The sequence below is a fragment of the Rissa tridactyla genome, chromosome 5 (assembly GCF_028500815.1).
Source record: "Rissa tridactyla isolate bRisTri1 chromosome 5, bRisTri1.patW.cur.20221130, whole genome shotgun sequence".
In the NCBI taxonomy this organism is placed as follows: Eukaryota; Metazoa; Chordata; class Aves; order Charadriiformes; family Laridae; genus Rissa; species Rissa tridactyla.
In genome coordinates this window covers 29,634,932-29,661,641 of record NC_071470.1, presented here as the reverse complement: position 1 = coordinate 29,661,641, position 26,710 = coordinate 29,634,932, and the positions used below count along the sequence as shown (strand labels likewise).

Below are 26,710 nucleotides of genomic sequence, written 5' to 3'. Positions count from 1 at the left end.
AGGGTTAGGCATCAGAGGCTCTTCCACTATCAAATTGTTTTTACAGACATCTCAGAAAACAGAATTCTAATAAGGGATTTGAAAGAGTATAAAGACAGCTTTCTCACTATTTACAAGCATCTCTCTCAAGTGGGAGAGGGAAAAAAAAAAAAAAGGAAACATTAAAAAACCTTCAAAAAAGTAAAGGGTGACCAGTGGAAACTGCTACATGTTTTCAGAGCTGTCAGCCTTTGGCGCTGAATGAAAGGTAGTATGAGGGGCTGGGCTTTGGAGGTGAAGCTAATTAACTTACATTTGATGTGATAAAGAAGAGAGGTCAATGCAGAGGGAAGAGGGTCATGGTAAAAGCTGTAGCAAATTTGGGGTGCGCTTACCCATAGCAGGTTACAGGGAGCGATTAATACTAAGAAGGGAGAAGAACAGCAGCTCCAGTGTCTCTACTGACTCTGTTTCACAGTATTGTGTTTTTCTGTCCTAGTTCTTGCCTTGAAACGTCTGTACAAAAATATTGCTTTTACTTGGTAATATCTTATCTGCAGGATGGTTAAACAGCAGCATGTGGTGTGATGTGATTAAGAACTGGGTCCTTACTGTCTTTGTGGATGATGAAGAGAAAAAAAAAAAATTAAAAATATTTGCATAGTGGCAGTGCTGAGTTGGATTTGTGGGCCGTGTGGCTGTACCTCTTTCTTCTAACTGCTTGGTGAGAGCATACTGAACAGGAGGAGAATCCCTTGTTTTTATTATGGATGGACCAATAAAAAACTCAAGAAAAGATAATTCTTTAAAGCTGTTGTAGGAATTTTACCATGACTGATTATGTCTGTCGTTGTAGTTCTAGGTGATGTTCTTGGGTAGTGCACGTGTGTCCCCCTCCTCTCCCTTTCCCTAACGTTGCTCTGATGACAATACTGTGGTACTGATTCTCTTCTTACTGTGGTACTGGTGCAGGCTGGCAGCGACTTTGATTGAAGTCTGTGGCATTTAACTGTGGGGAAAAAAACCTGATGCAACATTCTGAAACTCTTTTTTAAAAAAAAGATGAGGAGAAAGGATTTTTGTGATCTGTAAAAGCACAGCTGAGTCAGATAGTGTCACTGTCAAATAGGAAAGATAGGATGAAGTTAGTGTGAAGCAGGCAGTGGAGTTGAACAGGTACAATGAAATTTAATGTCTGGAAGCTTATCACAACAACCTGGAAACTTTGTCTATAACCTTCTTTACATAAGATTGTATAATGTTGTTTTGTGTGCAACAAAACTAATGAAGCTTGAATATGGGTGAACATCCTATGCCCTAGCATTCTGCTGTCACGATATGTCCTGTTGCTCTTTACATCTCCAAACTTACCTTGTTCCATCCACTCTGTTTCTTCATGAAGTATTTTGAGAGTTTTCATTACATTTCCACTGTCTGTTCACGTGGTCAAGAGGAAACGCAGTGTGAGACTCCTTCCATGGTGATCAGCCTGTGATTTCCACCAGCCTTTGGACCTCTATAAGGCATCACCTTAGATGGCCATTGAGTTTGTGTTGACCGTGGAGAGCAGTCAGATGAGGAGGTAGAACGTACACCTCATTTCATTAGGAAGTCATGACCTAAGCACACAGATCTGAAAGAACGCAGAGACCGTATCCGTAGCTAACATGGTTAAGTCATTTGTTGTTCGTCTGCAGTAGACATACTTGTTCGAAAGGCTGGGAATTGGGGCTGATCTCTTCTCTCTGGCTGGTATCAAACTCGGTGTGTGTCACCAGCCAGCTTGCTGGTATATTTGTGTATCTCCTGATCAGGAGGAGAGAAAAAAGTAGCAGCCATGACTGGTTTCATTGTAGGATGTATTTTTTTTGTGGAATTGTCTGGAATCCTGAAACATTTTTCAAAACTTCAGTATTTCTCTTTACCATCTTGAATATGATCTGGAGATGCACTGAGATAATAGGGGCGAATTGCTATTAAAGTGGGGGAAAAGCTTGACAGCGATAGTTATTAGGCAGAAGAATAGTCTCCTAAGGGAGCTGCTGGAAGCTATCACTTAGATCTTATTAAAACAAGATTGGACAAGGCACTGGAAAATCTACGCTAGGGAACAGTCCCGCAATGACAAAGGGAGGGACTATATGACCTAATAGAATTTTTTCCATCTCTGATTTCTCTGATAATGTCAGGAGGACAGCTGCTTCCACAATTATTCTGTGCCCAGATTTTATAATGTTGTCTCCCTTTCCAACACGCTTGTTCGTTTTAAGTGTTTATTCAGCAGAGGAGGAAGGGAGAGTCAACTAGTGTGAGTTACTGATAACTTACAAAAATATGGCTGTTTTTCTAGGTTGCCAGCCAAATACAATGATGATTTAGTTACTTAAATTCTTCCTTCAGCCAGTTTTCTGAGGGCTAGATTCATTCCATGTAGTAAATGGGCTTAAACACAGGATAGTTCTGTTTATAATTCCTTTCTTGTTTCTTTCTTCCACTCCAGTCCACCTTGGCTTGCCCCCAGTCTCCCAGGGAACTTGTACTGGAAAAGCTACAAAAGGAGCTGAGGAGCTAATTTACGGACACCATAAATTCTTCTGTTGCTTTTAAAGGCAACAGTTTTCCTGTTCTTTTTACAAAAACCTTGTCCACCAGTGCTTTTATGGGCAAGGTTTGCTTTGCTCATGAAGCATACAGAGCCCTGTTTAATGCAACATCAGTCCTCTCCTAGAAAATGTGATGTATTATTACTGACCATATATATTGATAAACTTGCCATCTTAAATGGGCAGCAAGAGGTGGCTGGAGTTTACTTTATAGTTTGACTTAAAATGCAGTATGACTGAAGACCTTTAGGGAGAAAAAGGGTTTATTTTAGTGCTTATGCTATAGCTCTGTTTCCAGTCCAGCAATAGCTAAAATCATGCAATAACACAGAAAATAAACACGTTCTAAAATAACAAGCTGTTGATTTTTATAACGAGCCATTTCCCTTTCGTCATGTTGCAATCTATTTCTCTGCATTTGGCACTAAAAATATTTTTCTCTCTTTTTCTATCGCAAGCAGTTATTTATTAATTGAAATTGCAACTTGTGCTAATGAGGATATCATAAAAATAGACAAAATAAGTGTAATTGTCTTTTTTCCAAAAATATACTATTTTTTTGCATGATCATTCAGAGCCTGATACACACCCCTTTCAATCAAGAACACACTTTCCATTTGTTTCATGATTTTTAATCAGTCTTCGAGCTGTGATTTGCTTGGAGGAGGCAGAGGAGGGTTGCCTGCCTCACAGTCCTTCCCACATGAGAAGCCGTGCAGAGGCTTGGAAGGCTGTTGAGGTGCGTGGAGGAGCTTTCTGACAACCAGTGACTCCTCCTAGTCCCCTCCTGGGGAACATGCCTGGGTTTCCTTAACATCTGATATTTAGAAACTCAATTCCAGCAAACTCTCTGTGCTGTATGGTTATTAATTCTTCTGATGCAGATCTTCTCCCCATTAACTGATAAGCTCTAAGGAGAATTTATGGAGAGCAGTCTTGGTTCCTCCCAACTTTCATTTTGCAAAACTGAATGAGCCAAATTCTCCTCTGCTCATAAAGTCAGCTCCAGGCTCTTCTGGTGTTGCTGGTGGACCTTCGCGCCATCTATTCCCATCCGGAGCCACCTTCCCTCAGCATGGGGGAACATAGCGCTTCACATGATGCTTCAGCACTACCTTGTGCAGTTGTAGTAACTCCTTCCACAGTTTCTAAAGAAAATACTTTCCCTGGTACATCTCACACTGAGTGTGGTTGTTTTTCTCTGGCTTTGTCAACATTGACAGCATGTAGCGAGATATTACTTGGCGGGGGGGGGGTGGGTTCTCTTCATCTGCTGTTTCAGCTAATGATGTTAGAGGAAGGCTAGGTTGTTAGGGGAAGCCTTCATATCCAAAGATAACCTCCTGGGGATGTTTTGATGGCAAACGTGGCATAGGTTGTGAGGGGAGGTGTGATTGCTTGGATGGGCAGCTGCAACCCAGTGATGGCCACGTTTAGTTGCCTTTTAGCAGGCCTTCGTGTCCAGCTGATGAACTAATGGGATTACTGCTGCTACTGCCTGGTGTTTTGAGTTAATAATAAATAAAGTTGACAGTGTAGCGTGTTGGAAGTTACGCTTTTGGAAAGGTCTCTTGGGACTAATTTGCATGCAGCTCAACTGCTTCTGTAAGCATTAAGGAGTATTGACTAGACTTCTGTCTACAACTGTCCCATGAATTACAGCTTCACGGCTGTGGTGTAAATGTGTGCAACAAGCGCTGGTGAAAATGGCTGTATCTCTTGCTAATCATAAAATGGGTCCAACTGCTGCATCTGACATCCTAACTTGGCAGCATGGCACTCAGTATATGTGGGGGAAGAAAGGGTTAACATTTTTCTGGTTTACATGTATATGTAAATGTCTGGAAAAGCATAATCAGTATATTTTTAAAAAATCTATTAATCATAACCATGTGTTACTTTAAGGGAACAAATGCAGTAGGCACTAGGCAGGAATGAGACTAAAAGTGCCAATTATTTATATGCCAATTAAATGCCACTTATACCTCAGTGACATATTAATTACTTTTTTTTTGTAGTTTGTTTTTTGCTTTGCCCTAGGGTTGAGCTGCTTTTGTTTGCAGCCCCATCTACTTTGTAAATCAATTGCCTTTGCCTTTGCAAAAGTCTCGGTATAGCAGAGAGACGAGACTAATTCTTTACAGCAGGGTGTACAAATCTCTGCCTGCCGTGTGGAAGAATGGTTCGTTCTGAAATGCCTTGTTTCCCCGCTGTTTCGCTAACAGCAAAACCTAGTGATGTGTGCGAGGTACTTGAGCAGCTTATAATGTAGGCATTAATACTGAAACGTGCAATAAAACCGGCTCCGTCTATATGAAGGAAGGGTTTCCAGTGGCATGGGCAGCCTTGAGAAAGCAGCAAAAGGATCCAAGTGTCAGTACTAATCTTCAGTTAGAAACTGCCCTCTCTGCCAGTTTTCTCCCATCGCAAGAGAAGAAGGGAAACTGTTGGAAAAGATACGTCTAAATAAATCAGCATTAGCTCTTGCGAAAGGAAACCGTCTAAGGTAGGAAACGTTAACCAGCACTCTCAATGCTTAGTGTTTGCAGAGAGGCAAAGCATTTTGCAGCTTGAGAACGGTCTCTGTTTTGGTGCTGCTCGCATTCGTCTGGGGCTGCTGGTTTGAATGGCAGGTTAATCATCAGTGCATAGTATCTGAACTTGGCTGGGTGAGTGTTAATTGACAGTTGACTTAGACTTTCTGCTTTAAAACAGGCATCATTAAAAAGGGTATCAACAATCATATAAATAGCAACGCAAATGTTTTTGACTGTAGCTTTTAGCTTTCTCTGTAGCCCAATTGTATTGTTTTACATACATTCACCTTATCTTTCTCCCACCCTCATCCTTTCCCTTTTTCAACGACCTCTTCTCCCCAGAAAGAGATAAAGAGCTGCACCTATCTGTATTTATTATCTGGACTGTTAAAAATCCACCATTGTTGACATGTCAGGAAAACCCAGTACGTATTAAAGGGAACTGTTTGCATAGTTTTTACCCTGTGAATCAAGTTTTTAGGTTTATTGAGGAAGAGCGTGGAGTAGCATTTGGCGCTAGGTTAAGCTATATAGCTTACATTTTTACCCAAGTAAGGGATTCTGCAAACTCTCTCTGAATAATGCAAAAGAAGTTCAGAATTTGAGGAAAACTGTTTGATAGAATGACTATTGCAGGTTTTTTGTTGGTTTTTTATTTTTTTTTTTCAGTTGCTTGCTTTCTTTTCTGTTGAGGGTTTCTCTCCTGGGGACTTTTTCCCATACGTAGTAGTGCTGCTGTGCATTTGTGGCTGTGTGGGTTTGTATGTGTTAGAGTTTTAGCGCACAGTTCGACTTTTGAGCCTGGCAGACAGGTGAATGGTGTCCACTGCCTTTTCCCGTTACGCAAAAACGTATTACCAGTTAACTACTTAAACTATATTAACTGATTAATGAAAGCATCAAAGCAGTGATTGCGGTAGTCACCTTGATACCTTCTGAGCCTTAGACACAAACAGCATACAGTACGCCAGTTACAATGCCTTTCCAAGCACTGCGTTGCTGTGGTGATGCATTGTTATCTAGTACTATTTGCCGGCATTTGAATATTTTGACAATGTGAAACGTTGCACTTTTGGGGTGTTTTCAGTTCCTCATCCTATTACGTTGCATAATTTCTTTCATTTCTGGTGGGGCTTCTGACTCATGCCTGGGGCACGCTGCGGTCGGCCAGACTGCGGCTCCCCAGTGCCCTGTACCTACCCGTGATCCAGCCTCCAGGCGCCTCCCTCCAGCTCTCTCCCGTAACCATGACAGTGGTGCAGCACTGAGTGCACTTAGTGACAATTTGCTTTGTTGATAAAGTATCTCTGGGATGCTCTGGCCCATGTGACCACGGTTTGGTGTGCCTGCTAATAGCAGGAAAGCAGCCTATGTGACTCATTTCTTGTGTTTTTTAAGATTTTTTTTTTTTTTCATCCTGCCAATATTCAGCATTTTCTGTGCTTCTTCAAATCTCTTTTTTCCCCCGAAAGTAAGAACTTCTGAATGGTACCTTGAACTGGAAATGTGTGGAATCTGAAGGAGCAACTTCCTACTTCCAGGACGTACTGTTAATATCAGTTCTGCATATGACAGTGGCATTTCCAGTTCCAGCTAAATTTGGGGATCCAAAATATCAGCCCTTGTTCAGGCACAGAATGAGAGACTGTCCTCAGATGTTTGCAGCCTGGATCGCCACAACCAGCAAGAAAAGAGCTGGCTTCATCTGATACGTCATGCTGCCTCTCCAGGGCTGGTCAGCGTTGGTTGCAGCATCATTCTTCCCATCTGAAATGGGTGGGCTAAATGCACAGCTGCAAAGTCAAAAAGGAAGGGGAATATGTCTGCAAGTCATCTTTCTCCTCCTTCTCCCCCTCTCCCCTATCAAGGGATGGCAGAAGTGAGAGCCAGCTGCAGCTCGTCTTGGCCTGTAAGTGGGTTTTAAGGAGTGGGAGAGGAAAGTGGAAAAGAAATGAAGGTTGTTGAGCAAATGGAAAACAGAAGCCTCTTCCAGTCTCAGTGGGTGGCAAGAAAAATTTGCAAAGCTGAGATGAAAAAGACAAAAGGGGCAGATCGCTCATTGCATAACAATAGCAACTGAGTACAAAATCAGTGATTTTAGGTATGACAGACCATTTTGGTTTACAAGATCACGTACCAAATTCTGTAGAAAAAAACCCGCACTATTGGCCTCTTCCAGCTTTTGCCTGGCTGTAGCAGGGCTGAATTTGCTCCTGAGTCAGAAGTTGTTTGCAGATGTCACAGAATGAGAGTTCATTTAGAATAATGCTGATTTTTCTTTTTAGTCTTTCTTTTTTCTTAAGTATTCCCTTTAGGGGTTTTAAATAATTTTTTTTTATTTCTCCCACAAGCATTAGAAACCTCTCCTGAGAGTCCAGTATATAGTAAGTTACTATCCTTCTGAAACAAATGTCCCCTTTGGTACATTTGATCTGTGCTTTATACCTGGAAGAATAAAGAGTGTGTGGGAGGCAGTAAAAATGACTCAAATGTGGGTGGGAAGTCTCAAGGCTCCGCAAAGTACAGCGGGATGAGCCAGAACCAAGACAATGTGAAATAACTGTACATGTGAGACAGCTAAAGCTGTAAGTAATGCTGCAGGTGCATGTATTGAACGTTTCCCATGACTGTTTCTTGGCATCTAGTGGGATGATAAATGAATCCAGTAAGGAGAAGATGAGGAGAAGGATTGATTCAAAACATTACACTACGTTTACGCTGGTGTAAACCCCGTTGAAAATGGTTCATTTGCCCTGGCACACTGCTGGAGTGACTCAGTGGTGAGTCAGGTCCACTGTGACTGAGACAATTAGGAAGAGTTTTCCTCCAAATAATTCTCTCTTTGTCTCCTGGCTCTCACACTTTCCTCTCCTCGGCACTGTTGTGTAACATAAGCAATAGATATTTTGCCAAATACCTCTGCCTTGATAATGTTGCTTGTCCCTTCATACCCAGTAGGTAACATGACAACTGTTCACTGACTTAACCAGTATTGTATACAACTATTACTGAGTTCAAGTTCTTCTGTAGCATATGCAAAACTCTGGCTTCGCTATAAATGCGAATGGAGATTTTTTTTTTTTTTGTGGTTAGGCTTAAAGCTGGTAGCTAAGTACAGTCTTCTACGCCAAGCAGCAGAGGTTGTCTGACTTTCTGAATATCATAATTCTATTTTGAAAATACCCTATAGAATCCAGTTTACGGAGCAAGTATAGTCCATGCAACAAATACGCCACTACGTAGATGCAATGGCAGAGTTACAGTTAATGAGCGTGTGGCCATTGAACAACACTTGAGGGTGCAGTGCCCTGCTCCTTCTCCAGGGTACTCTTGAGATAAAGACGGAAGGACGAACACCTGGGCCTTAGATTTTACACAGCCTTTAGGATTAAACCCACATCGCACAACCTCGTGTTGAAGCGCTGTCCAAGAACAAGAGTGTTATGTTACCAGGTGGGAATAAGCAAGAACAACCCCTCATTTCAGCCTAGTAGGTGGAATAACTTGATAGGAAGATTTTCTGGGGCAGTTTTGTGCTCTTAGGTCAGAGAGTTTTTAAATAATAACTTATCTAGTTCTGGGACCAGGAACTAGAATCTTAGCTCAGCCAAAGTCAGGGAACTGCACTTACTTACAGAAAATCCATAAATCAGTGCAGTGACTAGTTGGGCCATTTAAAGTTGAAATGCTGTTATCTCGTTCAAAAACTTTATTAAATTTCATAAAGATAAATATCTAAGTTCCCTTTTATACCTGTATTTCACTGTCAGTTTCCTGTACATTTCTGCCACCTAAGAAAAACAGCTCATTGATGTAATAGTTCAGTAGAACCAGTCATTTGGGGAATGAATGAGGAACTGTAAACAGGATGAATTAAATAGCAACTAAAGGGGTTCAGTGGTTTTCCACCTTTTTTGATTTGTGTACTCTAAAAACATTTCCCAGTGAAGGTATGTACTCCTCAATTAATTGAATTTAGTATGATAGACAATGAACTTTCCTTACCTAGTGTTAAAATGTTTTTCTCCTCAGATCTACTCATATGAATCCATGGACATATGCTGAAAGTGGTGGGAGATTCATTTATCAAGGAGTTATGTCTTGACTGAGCTATCATAAATTGAAAGAGTGGAAGTTCTGACTGGGAAAAAAAAAATCACCGTAAGGATAACTAAGTACGGGAGCATTGTGCCCAGAGGCTGTGCAGTCTCCATCTTTGGAAGTTTTCAGTATCTCACTGGACAAATACCTGAGCAGACTGGTCTGAATTGAGTGTAGGAGGTTGGATTAGATGACCTCCTGAGGTTCTGTCCAAGTTGAATGATTCTATCATTCTGTGGTGCACTTGCACACTTCCTGAATTTAAACTGAATTATATTTCTACTACTAGCTGTATTACAAAGTGCACCTGAATAAATCTCAGTGCCCTTTAATGAAGGAATGTGAATGTCCATGTGAATGAAAATTATTCAGGAAATGGAGACATAGAAAAGGGAATAATTTATTGAAGTTTTAAACTTCTGCCCATCACTACAGTACCTAGGTATTTTTCTCCTTCTCAACCCACACAAATAGTAACTCCTTTCCATTTAAACAGATAGCAGCAGTCAAGTCGTATGTCTTTCATAAGAGCTTTAGTCCTTCATTTCAGGGTGAGAAGCTGCCTGATGGAAAGGCTTATTGATTGTCATTAGTTTTGTGCTTTATTCTGTTTCCCTTTGCTTGAACAGGTGGTTGTCTGGTTGTGACCCAGCTCTCCAACAAATTTGTTCCATGTGAGGAGCTTTTAACTAAGAATGCTTTATACCCATCTTCTGTTGGCTTTGTTTTTAGGTCATGTAACTGCACCATGCCTTGGCATACCGGCAGGCTCAGTGTTTTGTAGGCTGACTTGCAATATCTTTGTTCTGGATAGGATACAGGTAGGACTTCATTTGGAGATTTTAGAGTATGGGGATGGCAGGATTTGCACCTACCTCAATAGATAACACTCAGTGGTAATAATGCACTATTACAGCAACCTATTATACCCTTAAAATGGAAAATTATGTGATTCTTTGAAAATATTCTTTGATACGATTGAATCGTTGCAGCAGTCTAGCCTTTTCTCGCTTCCACAAATTCTTTACTCCCAGCAGTAAAAGGTGGTGTTACTGCTGTGCATTTTGATAATGAGGTAGATTTTTTAAATTTTTTTTTCAGGAAAAAGTTTACTGAAACCTTTTCATTCTCAGAAAAGGAACCAAATAGTTACAGGTTTATTTAAGACATTAAATGATTTTGACAACTCTTTCTTCCCTCTAACTTGGAGAGATGTGGATTTGTTGGGTGGGCTGTTTGGTGGATGAGGAATTGGTTGAATGGTTGCATCCATAGGATAGCAGTCAATGGCTCAATGCCCTGATGGAGATCAGTGAGAAGTGGTGTTACTCAGGGGTCCGTATTGGGACCAGTACTGTTCAATATCTTCATCAATGACATAGACAGTGGGATCAAGCGCACCTTCAGCAAGTTTGCAGGCAACATCAAGCTGAGTGGTGCAGTTGAGGGACAGGATGCCATCCAGAGGGAGCTGGACAGGCTTGAGAAGTGGGCCTGTGTGAACCCCATGAGGTTCAACAAGGCCAAGTGCAGGGTTCTGCACCTGTGTTTCGGCAACCCTCAGTATCAATACAGGCTGGGGTTGAAGGAATTGAGAGCAGCCATGCTGAGAAGGACTTGGGGGTACTGGTGGATGAAAAGCTGGACATGAACCAGCAATGCGCACTTGCAGCCCAGAAAGCCAACCGCATCCTGGGCTGCATCGAAAGAAGCATGGCCACCTGGTTAAAGGAGGTGATTCTACCGCTCTACTCCACTCTGGTGAGACCCCACCTGGAGTACTGCGTCCAGCTTTGGAGCCCTCGGCACAGGAAGGACATGGACCTGTTGGAGCGGGTCCAGAGGAGGGCCACACGAATGATCAGAGGGATGGAGCACCTCTCCTGTGAAGACAGGCTGAGAGAGTTGGGGTTGTTCAGCCTGGAGAAGAGAAGGCTCTGAGGGGACCCTATTGTGGCCTTTCAGTGCTTAATGAGGACTCATAAGAAAGATGGGGATGAATTTTTAGCAGAGCCTGTTGCGATAGGACAAGGGGTAATGGTTTTAAACTAAAAGAGGGAAGATTTACACTAGATATAAGGAAGAAATCTTTTACGAGGCTGTTGAAGCACTGGCCCAGGTTGCCCAGAGAGGTGGTAGATGCCCCATCCCTGGAAACATTCAGGGTCAGGTTGGACAGGGCTCTGAGCAACCTGATCTACTGGAAGATGTCCCTGCTCATTGCAGGGGAAGGTGAACTGGATGATCTTTAAAGGTCCCTTCCAACCCAAACTATTCTATGGTTTACTAACTACTTTACTAAGTGAGTAATGTGATCAGATGGGATGTACATAGTCTTCACTGGTGGGAATCATCAGAAATCTTGAGTCTTGTTCCAGGACTCAGCTCATGCTTTGAACTCTAGACTGCTCTGGTTCAATCCCTCATGTGTCAATCCATAAGCAGTTGTCGCTCATCAACTGCAGTAAAAAATTACATCAATCACACTCCTAGCAACGGCATGAGAGGCCAGACAAGCAATGTTATTGTGATAGAGTTACAATTATTATCCATATCATCCTTTATTATAATTCTACCACTTCATCAGTTCTTGCAGACAGAGCCAGAGGACGAGCAGAGGTTTTAGCTGAGCTGTCTGCAATAATGTAGTATCTTTTTCCTGAGTGATGACAGCTAATTTAAAACCCAACCTTAACTAGATAAGGTTATTCCTTCTGGTATGAATTACTCTGGTTTTGCTAGTGTTGCATGTTTCCCAAGCCTGGTGTTCATGCTGCTCTGCAGACTTTAGGATAACACCCCTTACTGTCTTCAAACTGTGCTTTAGATTATGTGATTCACATTTGTTGCATCAGGTTCATTCTTCTTTTATCTAGTTCAAGCCCTGAAGTTATGAGAAATGAGAAAATAAGGTTGTATGTACTTTTTTGCAGAACTTTCTGGTCCTTTTTTAAGTGAAGCATGGGTTCACTTGTCAGTGTACTGTGGGACAGGTGGCAACGTTGCAGTGCCCCCCATGCTTAGGGCAGGGAGTGCGGGGAGGTCCTTGGCTCTGCTGGGATAACGTTCCTCACGCGGACCCAGCCCAGAAGGCTCTGCCCTCTGTGCAGAGGAGATTTGCTATTCAAAGCAGTCTCTCATACCTAAAGAGAATGAAGTAATTCATAATACGTTGTCTCAGAGTGTTAAGGACTGTTTTGATTCCACCTTTAAGGACAGGCTTTGCTATTCAGGTGTGAGGAAATGTCAGTTAAGAATTAATCTTTATATTGATCTTCATAATAATACTGTCTTCACATCGGGATGCCTAGGCACAAAGACCTGGTGCGGTCTTGAAGCAAGTGTAGGATGTTGAGAAGGTTTCTTATAATCTACTACTTGAACCATAAGAGATCTCTGAGAGATGAATGTCCCTTCTTCTGTGCTGTGTGTGTGTTGATATTTTATTAAACACTGAGACAACAATCTGTCAAACTAAGCTTTCAAACTGTGCAAAGAAGAAGTAACCATATGGTTAGGAATTTGTTTGCTGCGTTAAACTCCCTCACATCAATATAACCAAGAAAAGAAAAAATAACAAGGCCATCATTATAACTAAACTGAAAACATAAAACAGTTGCTGCCCTAAGCTTATAAAATTTCTGGGTTCTGCTGGAGCCGATTGTTCATCTATGAGATGAAGCCTCTGAAATAGTCTGGAGAGAGAGGAGACAGGGGCCCTGATGGAAGCCTCCTTGGCATGTACCCAAGTGGGGTTATAGTTCACATTTGGACCCAACACACCCAGGTCAGGATATAGTATATAGTATCTAATCAGGCTACTTGTATAAACATATCAGGGAATATTAGTAGTGAATTCCTGCATCAAGTCCCTAGCCTCAGATTCAGCTGTCACCTCTCCTTTAGAAAGGTGGTGTGATCTGTTTTAGATACTTCAAGTGATGAAGAATCTGCCATGTCTTGTCTTCTGTGCTTTTGTTTGAAGAGGGACATCATAAAAAAATTATAAAAAGGGGCAACAAAAACAGCTGTCAGCACTTTGATTTATATGAAGAGTTTTGAGTATGTCCCATTTTAATTCAGAGGTAATTAAGCAAAATCTATTGGAGTTAAGCTGGTGTGAGCATCAACAAAAGGATCACTACACCTTTTCCCCCTGATTTTTCTGTTATAATTGTACCTAAGTTATAAAAAGAGGTCTCTGTACCATTCTACAGCTAGCTGACATTACTTACTCTACAGAGTGAATTAAAATGATGTATTTGGTTGTGTTGTTAAATTTAGGGAAATGGATTTTATTCTGTAATGCATCCAAGTTATCTGAGAATGCATTCTGACAGTTTATTTTAGCAAAGGAATAATTGAATTCCCCTAGAGAGTGTTAGCCTGGGAATTGTATCAGTTGTACTGAATCAATGGAATTATTGAGGCTATGCATTGCATTAGCAACGCTTGTGCGGTACAAATCTTTGAAAGGAAATTATATTTCTTTCCAGCTTGATATTCAAAATTTAAGTTTATTTCATGATAGTCAAATAACCTGTGCTTAAACACCTGCACTCACTCAAGCAATTTTAAACCTGAGTTTTAAACCTGGTACTGATACTTCACAGTCTGATACTTTAAGGTGTTGACACGGGTCATAATGGCCATCTTCCATGTCTAAAGTTGCAGAAGTTGCCCAGCAATAAAAATAAGAGCGAACTGGAACAAAGCTGTTTTCAAAATGGCAAGTCTGATGTGACGCATTGCTCTTCCTTATTGCTGATTTAAAATACAGCAACAGGTTTTCAGGGGTGGACCAAGTCAACACTGACAAAATAAATCCAGAGATTTTTTTTAACCTAAATTTGTCACACTCCTGTATTTGATATTGTGAATGGCAAAATAGCCCCCAGACACAAATTATATTCTTTAGTATAAATACCTCTGAAGACTTCGACATTCAGTCAATGAAAAAGAGTAAGACAAGTCATCCCTGTAGCAAGAGCGTTGAATTTCTAGATTAATAGAAGGGCTGTTCACAGTGCAATGCTGTGAGAACATATTTACATGCTGAAGACAGTGGGGCAATACTTGGTAGTAATTTCTTGAAGGTACATTCAATGCCTTTTCAACTTATTCCAGATAAACAGGTTATGAGACGTCCTACATGGACTAAAATTTGCTTATCTTTAACTCCAGGAGAACTTCTACTGAAGTTAGACTTAGCTTAACTTCAGGCTAAATTTAGTTTAATTTAGCTCTAAGCTTTAGAGTTACTTGGTCACCTGGCTTTTGTTCATAATGCAAGTGGCATTGACCTTAAGCCACTTAAACCATGGGCCATTCTGTCTATCACAGAAGAGTGTGGGGTCAAAGAGGAGGAAGGAGACTCCAAGATTTGGCTTTCAGTTCTGTAGGGATTTTGAGTAAGGAGTGCTGAGAGCATGAGCAAGAGCTGGCTTTGGGTTGTTGAACTCTGTTTTGTGAGTGTCATCTGAAAGATGGGGTAGGGGTGCAGGTTGGAGGGGCTGCGCCATGATGTTCACTCAGAAGAGCAGAACTTGCTGAATGCTGTTTCTGTTACTGGCTCAAGCCAGCGTTGCCTTGTGGTGCTGCTGCCCTTGCCTGTGGGAAAGAGAGCTAAGAAGTTTGCCCACAGTCGGACATAGAATTGAATTTTGGCCAAACTACCAAAATTGAGTCCTGCATGAATCCTGTGATCCAGGAATCTTGGCTTTCTTTTCTGATACTCATTTGAGATTAATTTCACCCTTGTCTGTGTTACACATTGGTGTTCTGACACAGACAAGCTCTTGCTCCTTTTAGCGGGTAGATGTCTCCTCTTGAAAAACACACTGAGGTCAATGGTGAAACATTTTACATTAATGGGGTTATAAGGTAATTGGAAATTTAAATACATGAAAATTGATGAGTTACTAAGCTCTTACGAGCAAATTTAGGGCTCTGTCCTGTTCTCATTCCAATCAATGAAAAGAGTGGTATAAAATTACGTGGATAAATCTGAAAACAATTGGCAAAGCTCCTGGCTTGTCTGCGTGAGGAAGGTAGAGCACAGTACCCGAAAGTGTCAGCTCTTACAATCCTATCGGCACGTGACACGCATTCCTCATGGAAACGGTTTAGTACCCATTACCTGCAAGACATTTTCAAAGCAGATACAAACATTCCTTGCATAAGAGGATTCTTAACTGTGCGTTACGATTATATATTCAGTGTGATCGTGAAGAACATACAGTTGAGTGGCAAATCCATGCCCAAGGCTATGACATCCCAACTTCCTTGTGTAGGTAAGTCCTAAGCCATCTTGGGCGTGGTGCACAGTATAGTTGTTTACAGGGAAAATGTGTTCACTATATAAAATTATTTCCATTCTGTAAATTCAGAGACTTAACTATTGCACATTAACATTTTTGTGTAGGCAAGACCATAATTACATTTTAAATCATGAATTGTCTATAATCAAAAGTAAGCATTGTGGTTGTAGGAGATTGTTGAACTAATTGGTATTAACTAATTTACTCAAATTAGTCATATTCTAGAGATGAAAGAAAAACTTCTCATAGTGAAGCTTCTAAATTGATCAGTATACTTAATCATCTGTGCCTTTTTTCCCAAACAGGCAGGAGAAAAACATTACCACCCAACGTGCGCACGATGTGTCAGGTGCAGTCAGATGTTTGCAGAAGGAGAAGAAATGTATCTTCAAGGTAAAAACTAAAAAAAACAAACCCCAAATCATTATACTTGGCAGCATTGCCCTCTTGCCCATACCTGCTAGCGTGCCTGAGCTATCTTGCACATACTCTCACTTTATAACTGCATTCTTCAATTTCTTTGGTAATGTGTAGGCTAAGGAAAAACAAAACCAAACCCTTGTTGCTTCTTACTCACTGATTACTTAAAAATCCAATAGCAAGTGTCCAATCCAATTACTCAAATTCAGTAGCAAGTGTGAATGACAGAAAGGATGAGTGGTAGCAGTTATTTCCTGCAGATGGAAGTACATGACAGGGAAGACTATAAGAATTTCCATTTACTAAAAACCCATGATTTTTCTGCAGTGATAAATGGTCCAAGTGGAAGTTAACAGGCATGCAGGACAGCAGGTTCCCTAAAGCTGCTGTTGCAGTCCTAAGACTAGTTCTGTTCCTATTGCCCATTTGGGTATGAGGAGAAAATCTGAAGGTCCTTACCTGAATTGCCCTCAATCAGACCTAAGTGCCCTCAGAGGCTGGAGCAGAGGACACCATGGAGCTGAAGCCCTTACCGCACAGTATGCCTGTACCTTACACAGCCATAAGCTTGCACAGGAGAAATTCAGTGTTTCTTGTCAGGGAATTTCAGTGGTAATAGAGAAGGACTTGCACAATAATTTATTCCACGGAAAACAAAAACTTATTTAATGTAGATATGAGCTAAAATGTATATTTCATATGTAGCAACTTTTAGCCGTACTAAACTGATCAAAAAAACCCAACGTCTACACAGCTAAATACAGGGTCAGACACCAGAGAAAATGAAGGCTTTCGCCTATGTCTTTGACTGGCAATATCTTTTCAAAGGAAAACAGAAAAGAGAAGCTCAGTGGGATGTGGGAACTGCCTGGCTGGTGTATTATCCTAAAATCACATGCTTGCCCAGATCTGTATTACAAATTCGCAATTGTCCACAGTTTTCTAGAAGTGTACTTTGAAATACTTCATAAAGCTGGAAAAGTTAGACTTTATTTAAAACACAATAGTGGTCTCAGTAAGATCTAATTATAATTTAGCACGTTATTTAAAATGACAATTTTATTGTCACTTTGGTTTGCAACAAGAACTAGCTCATTAAAGGACATAATGATCCTTGTCTGTGCTCATGGATTCTCCCTCAGGAGCCAGAAAATGCAGTGGCTCTTCTAATTGCAAAGTAGCTTAGCAGTACTAAAGTCCCCTGGGAAATCAATGCTTTAAAAAGATATCAAACTACAAATCTATTTCTAGATTTCAAAACCTCTGAAACTGTTATAAGGGTGGATATTTGTTAGGTTTTGTGCTGATTTTTAGTTCAAGTAGTCGCAAAGTATGGTCAGGTCCTGTTAATTTGGACCCGTCTTACTCACTTTGTTTTCTGATGCATGGAACGCTTATAAATACTGAAAGGGTGGGTGTCGGGAGGATGGGGCCGGGCTCTTTTCAGTGGTGCCCGGGGACAGGACAAGAGGTAATGGGCACAAACTTGAGCATAGGAAGTTCCACCTAAACATGAGGAGGAACTTCTTTACTTTGAGGGTGGCAGAGCACTGGCACAGGCTGCCCAGAGAGGTGGTGGCGTCTCCAACTCTGGAGACATTCAAAACCCACCTGGACATGTTCCTGTGCAACCTGGTTTAGGTGACCCTGCTCTGGCAGGGGGCTTGGACTAGATATCTCCAGAGGTCCCTTCCAACACTACAATTCTGTGAACATTCATACCAGCTTACTTTTAGCCTTTCACATGAAAAGCAGTTTTCATTAGAAACTGGTGCTAACTTCATAAAAGATCCGTGATCAGGCATTTGGACTGCCTCACCTGATGTGGTAGATAATAAAAAATGTCAGAGCCCAGGGTTTTATGACTTATTCTTCATCCTCTTATTAAACTACTGTAAAGTTCCTTTAGGTGTTGCACGTTTGTTAGCAGAAATTGAATCATCAGTGGTCATCCAGCAGATGACTTTTGGGTGAAAGGACTCTTTTTCTTCTGTGTGAAAAAGTTTCCCAGCCAGTTTTGCTTGACCACAGGTAGGAGTAACTCAAAAAAAGTTGATTTAAATACTTCTTAAAACCATGGGGAAGATTTACATGAACTTACACAGCAGTTGGGACAAACGCTTTCGGTAGGCAAGCTCTGACCCACTTGTAATTGGAAGATAAATTAGCATTAAATTCAAAGGTATTACAAAGATGTGTCTTAGTGGTTAAGTCCCAAAAAACTTCAGTAAATTAGTAAACATAACTTATCCGGTCTGTACTTACAGATAGTCTTTTACTGCTTGAGTCTGAGTTCATCTGTGTTATTTTTGTGAAATAGATTCTAATGATCTCCATCTGTCTTCTGGGAAATAGATTTTCTGTTTCTATCTTGTTTCCAAAATCCACTGGTTAGAAAACTATCAAACTGCAGTGAAAACAAAACATTTCCAATAAACCTTCTTGGTGCTCTCCACCCAGTATAAACATTAAATATTTATAACACAAAGGTTCTCAGCTTCCCATTTAGTCAGGCAGAAGTTGTGCCGTGCTCCCATTATTTTAACTGTGGAGGGCTTTAGTTTGTGGCTTGTCCAAGCTCGGACTGGCATAAACATAAAGGTTCCTTTTTACTATTAAAATTTACAAATCATTCTTTTATTTCATATAGTTACACACATTCCACTTCCATTGAACACTGAGTGTTGAACATCGTGCTCAAATTTTTTTAAATATTTTTTTCCTTTGTGACTAATGCAAAGCTATTAAGTTTCTTTACACACTTCATGTTTACTTTTATACCTCTAGACTTCATAACCCTCTCTTCTATACTTGTATGCAGTAGAGAATTGGTTCATTCTGTATTTTCTGCTTCCTCCAGGATGGATATTCCCCTGGATTTGGACAGTTAGTATTTTGATCTCTGAGAGACAAGCATGTAGGAAGTGCAAGATCCAGTACAGTGAATAATTCAGAAGGAAGGACTGGATTTTCAGCTAGTGTTAAATGCCACCATGCTATGCCATCCCATCGCAGTGTGCTACTTAGTACAACCTGAGCCAGACTATTACAAGAATATGAATAATAAGAGTACAGGAAATTGTAGCCACATATAAGGGAAAAAAGAAAACAAACAAAACATGAGAGTGTAACAGGTTGCCCAGAGATGCTGTGGGATCTCCATCCTTGGAGATATGTAGAACCCAAATGGGCACAGCCCTGAGCTGCCCGCTGTAGCGGGACCTGCTCTGAGCATGAGGTTGGGCTGGAGGAGCTACAGAGATCCCATATCAACCTTCTTAGGACTTGGGTTATGATGTTGATCTCACATATTCAAGTACATGTAACTTTCCATGTAACTGGGCTCCCAAGTTGGGAGCTGGGCTCAAGCCCATGTAACTGAGCTCCCCTGTTCAAGAAGGACAGGGAACTGCTGGAGAGGGTGCAGCAGAGAGCTACCAAGATGATTAGGGGACTGGAACACCACTCTTATGAAGAAAGGCTGAGGGATTTGGGTCTTTTCAGTCTGGAAAAAAGACGGCTGAGGGGGGATCTTATCAACACTTACAGATACTTAAAGGGTGGGTGTCGGGAGGATGGGGCCAGGCTCTTTTCAGTGGTGCCCAGCAACAGGACAAGAAGTAATGGGCACAAACTTGAGCACAGGAAGTTCCACCTAAACATGAGGAGGAACTTCTTTACTTTGAGGGTGGTGGAGCACTGGCACAGGCTGCCCAGAGAGGTGGTGGAGTCTCCAACTCTGGAGACATTCAAAACCCGCCTGGACGTGTTCCTGTGTAACCTGCTCTAGGTGACCCTGCTCTGGCAGGGGGGTTGGACTAGATGATCTCCAGAGGTCCCTTCCAACCCTATGATTCTATGATTCTGAAGCGCACCTAGTCTTTAAAATGTATGTGATCAGACTTCCCGTTATTGAGAAGTTGTCAGTTTTAGCTTCGAAAGTATCTGTGAAATGGTGACTGTCACGGAATCAGTCAGTATGCTGTATCTTAGAAAACCTTATAGGAAGGTTTAATAAGGTTCTTATTGGGGAACTGAATTAAACAGAACTTGAAATTTATTTTCCAGGTACATCCATTTGGCATCCAGTTTGTAGACAGGCTGCAAAGGCTGAAGAAAAAAACAAGGTAAAAAGACCATATTTTTACCCGTTGTTATTCCATTGTCATATTATTCTCTATCCCTTTTTTTGCAGTGGGCATCGAGGGAAGGATTTGGATTTTTTTCCCCTCGTGTAATTTTAAATTTTAAGTTACAGAAATCTAGTAGGTTAATGTAATGTAATAATGTAATATAAATATTCTGCTTTTACTTAGTGATTAAAGGTACAAGTTCAGGAGAATGCTGACCTAAGAGTTATATGTATAAACTGAATAAGGAAAAATGTAAAAATATGAATAAGAAAAAACAAAGTTAATTTTTAACTTCTGTCTGATTATGATGTGATCAGTGCATGACCTCTTCTCTTTTTATGTGGCTCTGCACTTAAAAGATCAGAGGACTTTCACTTTATTTGTTTTTACAAAAAAAAATCTCTCCTTGGAATTTCTTTTTTATTATTTGTTTGCAAAATGTTGGCAAGCCAGCCCCAACTTAATTTAATCTCTGGCTTTAAGTACCTCCTTAAGTTGGATGATTTGTGCATCTGTCTGTGTGCAAGGGGGGAGTTCTGGCAACTTTAATAATTACAAGGTTAGCAGATGAATAAGCTGCCCCTAGGAAATGAAGAATTAATTCTGTAGCTGGGGAAATGCTCTCTCTGAAGTGGTGGGACTGAGATGCAACTATCTCATTTAATGTGGAGGCCAAGTATGGGGTTCTTCAGTTCTGATGTTCTCTGATGCTCCAAGTTGGTACCTTTGGTATCCTCGTTCAAAAAAGCTCTGCTTTGATTCATCAAGCCTTGGATGGAAGGCACAAGTCAGATCAGCAGGCAGCAGCTATAAAAAGAGTGTTTACAAATCTAGTATGTTAGCAAGTGCAACTTTGACTAAATTATAGTTTTGAAAAAAGATTTGGTTTGGGCTTTGTCCTGAAGGGTCTTGGCTGTATTTTTTGTACCCATGTGTTTGTGAAGAGGTTGCTCTGGTATTCTTCATGGCGAGCTCTGAATATCAAATAAGTAACATTTCAGTATAAAATGTATTGTTTAATATATGCATATTAAAATCTGTGAAAATACTTTAGTAAGTGCTGCTGATACTATTAAGCAGTATTTCAGGCTTCCTAATGATTTTATTCTGGCTGAGTAACTGAAATTGCAAGCCTAAAACCCCAGGTAATTTATTGAAAATGTAGTAGGTTGGGAGTTTTTTTTTTTTTCCTGCCCTTCAAAGAAAGGCAGTGGATAAAGTTGTACTGGGTTCCTACTGGCTGCCTTTTCCTCACAAAGGCAAAGAAAGTGTACTTGTGAGACACTGTGTAAAGGCTGACTCATTTATAAAGCATCTCTCTAAGCGCTGGGAGTCTGCCCTGTCCCCAGCAGAGTGGAAGACATCTGTATCTGAAAATCAGTGGGAGTTTTGCCTGAGTTAAGGAAAAAAAACCAGAATGGAGCTCAAAGAATTTTTCCAAGTCTAATCATTTTTCCTTTTCTTTGGGTTTTTCCTCTTTTTTTTTGGTCTTTACACTTATTACTGAAAAATAAACCAAGTAGAAAGGATACCGTTTCAAAGAGAGTAGTAACGGACCTTTCAACATAACCTGTAAAGTTGGGAGTGGGATATACGGATTGAGAAATTTTCTGGTCAACTTCTGCAGTTTGTTTTTAAGTTAAGTTTCTATATATTTATATAGATACATGCACAGCATGTAATTAAAGTAGGTGACAAAGGCAGAAGGAGTAAGTGGCAGCACACTCCAAAACTTTGGAGGTGGAGTGGAAGGGAAAAAGAGTCGTGAAAGAGTCGTGAAAGAAGGACCTTCTGAGCTTGTCCAGAGCCTCAGTGTGAGACAACTGAAAATGAGAGGGAGAAAATTCTCAAATCCCAGTCAGACATGCCAAAACAATTAAACTGAATCTTTTTTTATATGGATAAGTATCACCACATACTGTCTTGAAGAAGTCCAGAGAAGGTCTGTGGAAGGATAGTTGTCATCATTGAGTTTGTTTGCGCTGCTAACACAGTACAGTACAGATATATTCACATATTGCTTCTGAAAGACAGTAAATATTTCACACAAGGGCTGGAGTAGTAGGAAGGATGCTTCCTTGACCTGACAGCTTAATAATGCTAAAATCTTTTTAAGGGTCTGAACAGTTATAACCTCCAGTTGAGAAGAGCCAGCCTTTGGTGAGACAGTAAATAGTGGTCGTTCAGAGGTGCATGGAAAAAGATGTACTTTTTGCAATCGGGGACATACTTTTCCATAGATGGGAAAGAGTATTTTATGATGCATTAACATATCTGGGTAAAAGAGGGTATAAACCCACTGACTTCATAGTAAGATTTGTTTAAATTGCAGTTATGAATGTCAGGTCTGTTTGCTCACGGTTAGTATCAATGTGTCGCACGACCCTTTGTTATTTAAAAGTAATTATATTTTTCATCATAAAGGAATCTACCAAAAAGAAAGCAGTAAAGGTCTGTCACTCTGAAAGCCGGAATGATTGAAAACAGAGCAAAACCAGTGGAGCATTAAAATTAATCTGGTAGTGTTACAGTCGGAGAGGGGAAAGCTAACCTATCGGATGCCTTGCCTCATTCGGGGTGCTCTGCAGGGTGTCGTGCTGTTTGCCATGAGTGAATGGCATGGTAGCGTGACACGTTCCAGAAGGGGGTATAGATTGGTTTGGTGGTATAACCTTAGAGTACAAATGCTGCCACCGTATCATTTTGTGACCCGGGACTCAGAGCTGCTGTAACTTGACCTGTCCCTGATAGTGCCCAAAGGCTGTCCTGGCAGCCCAGAAGTGCTCCAGGCCATTTCATTCTGAAGGGAGGGGAAAAGAAAGTCACATGTAAAATCATTTTTGCATTTCCAAAGGTGAATTTGGTTGAATAAAGGTGTTCTTTTATCTTTAATTCTTTGGTATACCTGTATATTTTGAGCTCGCTGTAACATGCCATTTTTGAGTGGTAAAGGTTAAATTAAATGAAATGTCTTGCACGCTCTTCTTGCAGTAACAGTTACATTTTTCTCTCCCTCTCCTCTATTTCTGATCTGTTTCACTTCTTTTATCCTGCCATAGGAAACAAGGACTTCATCTGAGAGTATTATTTCTGTACCTGCTTCAAGTACATCAGGTTCCCCAAGCCGTGTGATCTATGTGAGTATTTCCTGGTGAAATTCATTCCGTGGGATGGGGAAAACCCCCTGCTTCCTCCCACAGTTTAGCACGTTGTGTGGAAAGCTAGTATCTCCAAACCACTGCAGTTGGCAATTCCTCTAAAACAGAATTTACTTTCTCACGTTTAAAATGTTCGAATACTGCATTTACCATAACAGAATTCTGGCAGTTTCCTGTTATTTTCTGTGGTGTATTTATAGCACTTACATTACCACTAGAGCTGGCTTATACCAAAGCATGCAAAACACCACAGCACTTTCTAAAAAGAAAAGTTTAAGTAAACAGTACAACCCACAGGTAGATTACAAGCCTAGGTTTGAACACAACTTGTCTAAATCGAGCTCTTGGGCCTGCATCCGATTGCTTATGAAAACACTCGTGTGTGTGATTGCAGGACTCGGGCCTTGACAAATGCCAGTCCCTAACCTCAGAGGACCTTTGATGTGTTTATGGTCTAAGAAGTGCTAGCTCTGGAAAGCTCACAAAGAGAATTTAAAATAACAAGTATGATAAAAGCTTATGCTGAGTATTTTTTTTCGATACCAGGTGTACCTTGTGTGTCATAATTGCTCTAGCTAATGTTCATGGCCAAATTTTCAAGGGTACTGCCAATAGGTAAAAAGCATCCACAAGCATGCCATGTTCCATACAAACATCTCTTGGAGAGCTTCAGTATTCCCAGGGCTATTCTTTGTCCTGTCCAAGTGTCCCTTGGGTAGGCAGGTCATTCTCATCAGGTAGGACCATATGCAGAGGAAATTGCGGGAGATGTTACTGACTGACAGAGAAGTTGTTATACAAAGTTTAAGGGCTTTTATCTACTGCACTGAGACAAGCAAAAGAGTCCTTTGGAGCCAAACTTCTCTTTTTTCTTCAAGTAAAAATTATTTTGAATGCAATATACCCTTTATCAGAGTAAGAGTGAACTAGAAGTGGGGGAACTGCCCCTTATCTAAATGCTCATCATTTTTTCTGAGCTCTCCTTCCAGTAGAGCTCCATGCTGGTGGTTACCAGTGGTATATTCCCAGTGAAAAAACGTCATTACCTCAACACCTATGACAATTTGTTGTGCAAGGAGCCTGTTATCATGTAAGCACTTTCTTTGGACAGATGGTCTGTATCTCTCCAGCCATGCACCACTGCATTGTTTTTAGAGGCATGAGCGTTCTTCTAAGATTCAGATGTTTTTAGTGACATTTATCAGACTTTTGGATGGTACCGGTTTTCTTGATGTTTGTGATCACAGCTTTAAGCATGCTTCACAGGCTGTTAAAAATCAAGGATGACCCTCCAGTCTGTTTCTGGGTTTTTTTTTTTTTTGAAGAATATCATTATAGCAGCGCACAACTCTAATGTTTCTTACTGTAATATACTTTAGAGGCAGCTGGGACTGTGAAAGAATAAAGTTGTCTAGCAAATATGAGTCAATTAGGAAAAAATATTCCCCAAAGTGTGCAAGTTCTTGCTATCTCTCTCTCATCTCTGACTGCTTAATTGTCAAAGCTGTGAGATTGATTAAATTCTGTTTTGGCTTTTACAGACAGGAAAGTAAAAAGAATTAAAAACATGTTATTGGACTTTCATATTATCAAAATGATTGTTTAGCTATCTTTTGCAGCTGTTTTCTATTACAGGAGTGTTGTGACGTACAGACATGCTTAAGACTTGTCTGGGGTGCTTTTCTGATTGGCTTTACCAAACCTAAATTTGTGCTGCCACTGAAAGGCAGGTTCCACCCACATTGTGGCCCTGTCCCCTCTCTGGCCATCTCCTTTTTGGTGCTACTAGTGGTGGGTACAGAGGAATGATCAGTCAGATTTGAGACCGGATTCAGCTAAAAAATAACCCAGGAAAAACCTCCAGCTAACCAAAGAGGCAAAAAAAGCTGTCTACATGTCTCTAATGCTAATGTAGAAGGCAGAGCAGAGTGTGAAGGCTCACACAGGACAGACGCATCAGCAGTATCATGGATTCAGATCATTAAAACCAATAGTGAAACTGTACCTTGACAACTGTTGAGGTCTGTGAAGTATCATGCTCGACAAAAGCGAATTTAGAGAAAACAGTTAAAGCTTAGGAACCATGAATTTTCAGTGCTCATATTTTCAAAGTCATCAAGTCAGAGCAACACAATCTTTCTGAACAACACACCATCTCACGGGAGACGTGTTCCTGGGTCATGGTTAAGCTAGGGAAAGATGAAGAAAGTGTATTTTGACTAAACCTGAATGTGACTCATACAGACCGTTTACTAAAGCCGTACTTTTTCTTCTTCTGTTGATACCAGGCTTTGGTGTCTTGCACTGAGAGAGTTTGCCCTTTGATGTTAATGGGCATCTTTTCATTAACTTCAGTGATGGCTGGATAATATCTAGACTGAAATTTACCCCAGTGCAGGCATCCCCTCAGAGTCCTAAATACGACTGAAAAACTAGTTAATTTCTAAATTATGAGATTAAATCGGGCTTAAATAAAAGTCCTTCTTTATACTTAGCTGAATTTCATGAAAAGAGAATTAGGAGCTCCCTGCAAAGATATCTCTACCTGGGAGGTGCAGGTTAGGTTACATAGCTATGTTGTCGTACTAGGAATAGAAATCACTAGAAATAGAAATCAAAAAAGTTATATTTTTATACAGATCATATTTGCAATTATACAATTGTAAAATTACATATTCCAAATAAAACAGATATTCTAAACTCAGAGCATGATTTTAACAGAATCCAAAATACCAGATTATTGAAGAAATGGCTCACAGCCTCTTTGCCATAATTTGAGCCTTCCCTAGCATATTTGAATTCCTCTCACGTATTTGAAAGTGGGTGAAACAAATAAAACAGAAAACAATGTAGGCTGAATGTTTGTAAAATTGAGTGTGTAGAAAGCAACTGTATCTCTAAGGTGTTTTTTCATCCAAATTTGCCTACGTTTTGATATTTAAACCGAGAGGAATTACGTAACTAGATGCTTTACTCCTGACAGTTCTGAAGTCTGAGAGGATCTCAAGTTGCACTTCTACATGGAGAGATAGGGGCTAAAATTACTGTAATTCACACTTAAATATTCCCAATTCAGAATTTCTTTGGGTTCACTAGAATCAACTCCACAACTCTGGATACCTTAAAAAAGAAATTATCACAACCTCCTTGGCCTTCCTTGTAGGTACAATGCTGCCCAAAGTCTTCCTGAAACAGACTTGACTCCTCCTTATCTTGGTGTGACCTATCCCTGCGTCAGACCTTGCCACTGGCCGGCCTCTCAGTAGGGAGTGATTTATTTTCATTAAGGGGCTATTTCATTGCTTTTTAGTTTCTTAAAATAGCTGCAAGGAAGGTGAGAGCTGTAGGTCACTGAAGAATCACGTATTTGATTAAAACACATCTTTTTCATTAGTTTTGAGGATAAGAATATGTGATAGTTATGGCGGCTTCATTCAACTTTCTTAATTAAGAGGAATC

The 26,710-nt window shown here is 40.6% G+C and overlaps 1 protein-coding gene across 3 annotated transcripts in view; it reads left to right on the top strand.

Annotated features, from left to right (window-relative positions):
- The window catches only part of ABLIM2 (actin binding LIM protein family member 2), a 145,318-nt gene that overhangs the window by 73,466 nt on the left and 45,142 nt on the right, over positions 1 to 26,710 (top strand). For all 3 annotated transcript variants that reach the window (XM_054202677.1, XM_054202675.1, XM_054202676.1), the window contains exons 7-9: positions 15,846 to 15,933; positions 20,029 to 20,087; positions 23,153 to 23,230. In XM_054202677.1, the coding sequence (XP_054058652.1) occupies positions 15,846 to 15,933; positions 20,029 to 20,087; positions 23,153 to 23,230 (225 nt within the window). The remainder of the gene's footprint in view (positions 1 to 15,845; positions 15,934 to 20,028; positions 20,088 to 23,152; positions 23,231 to 26,710) is intronic.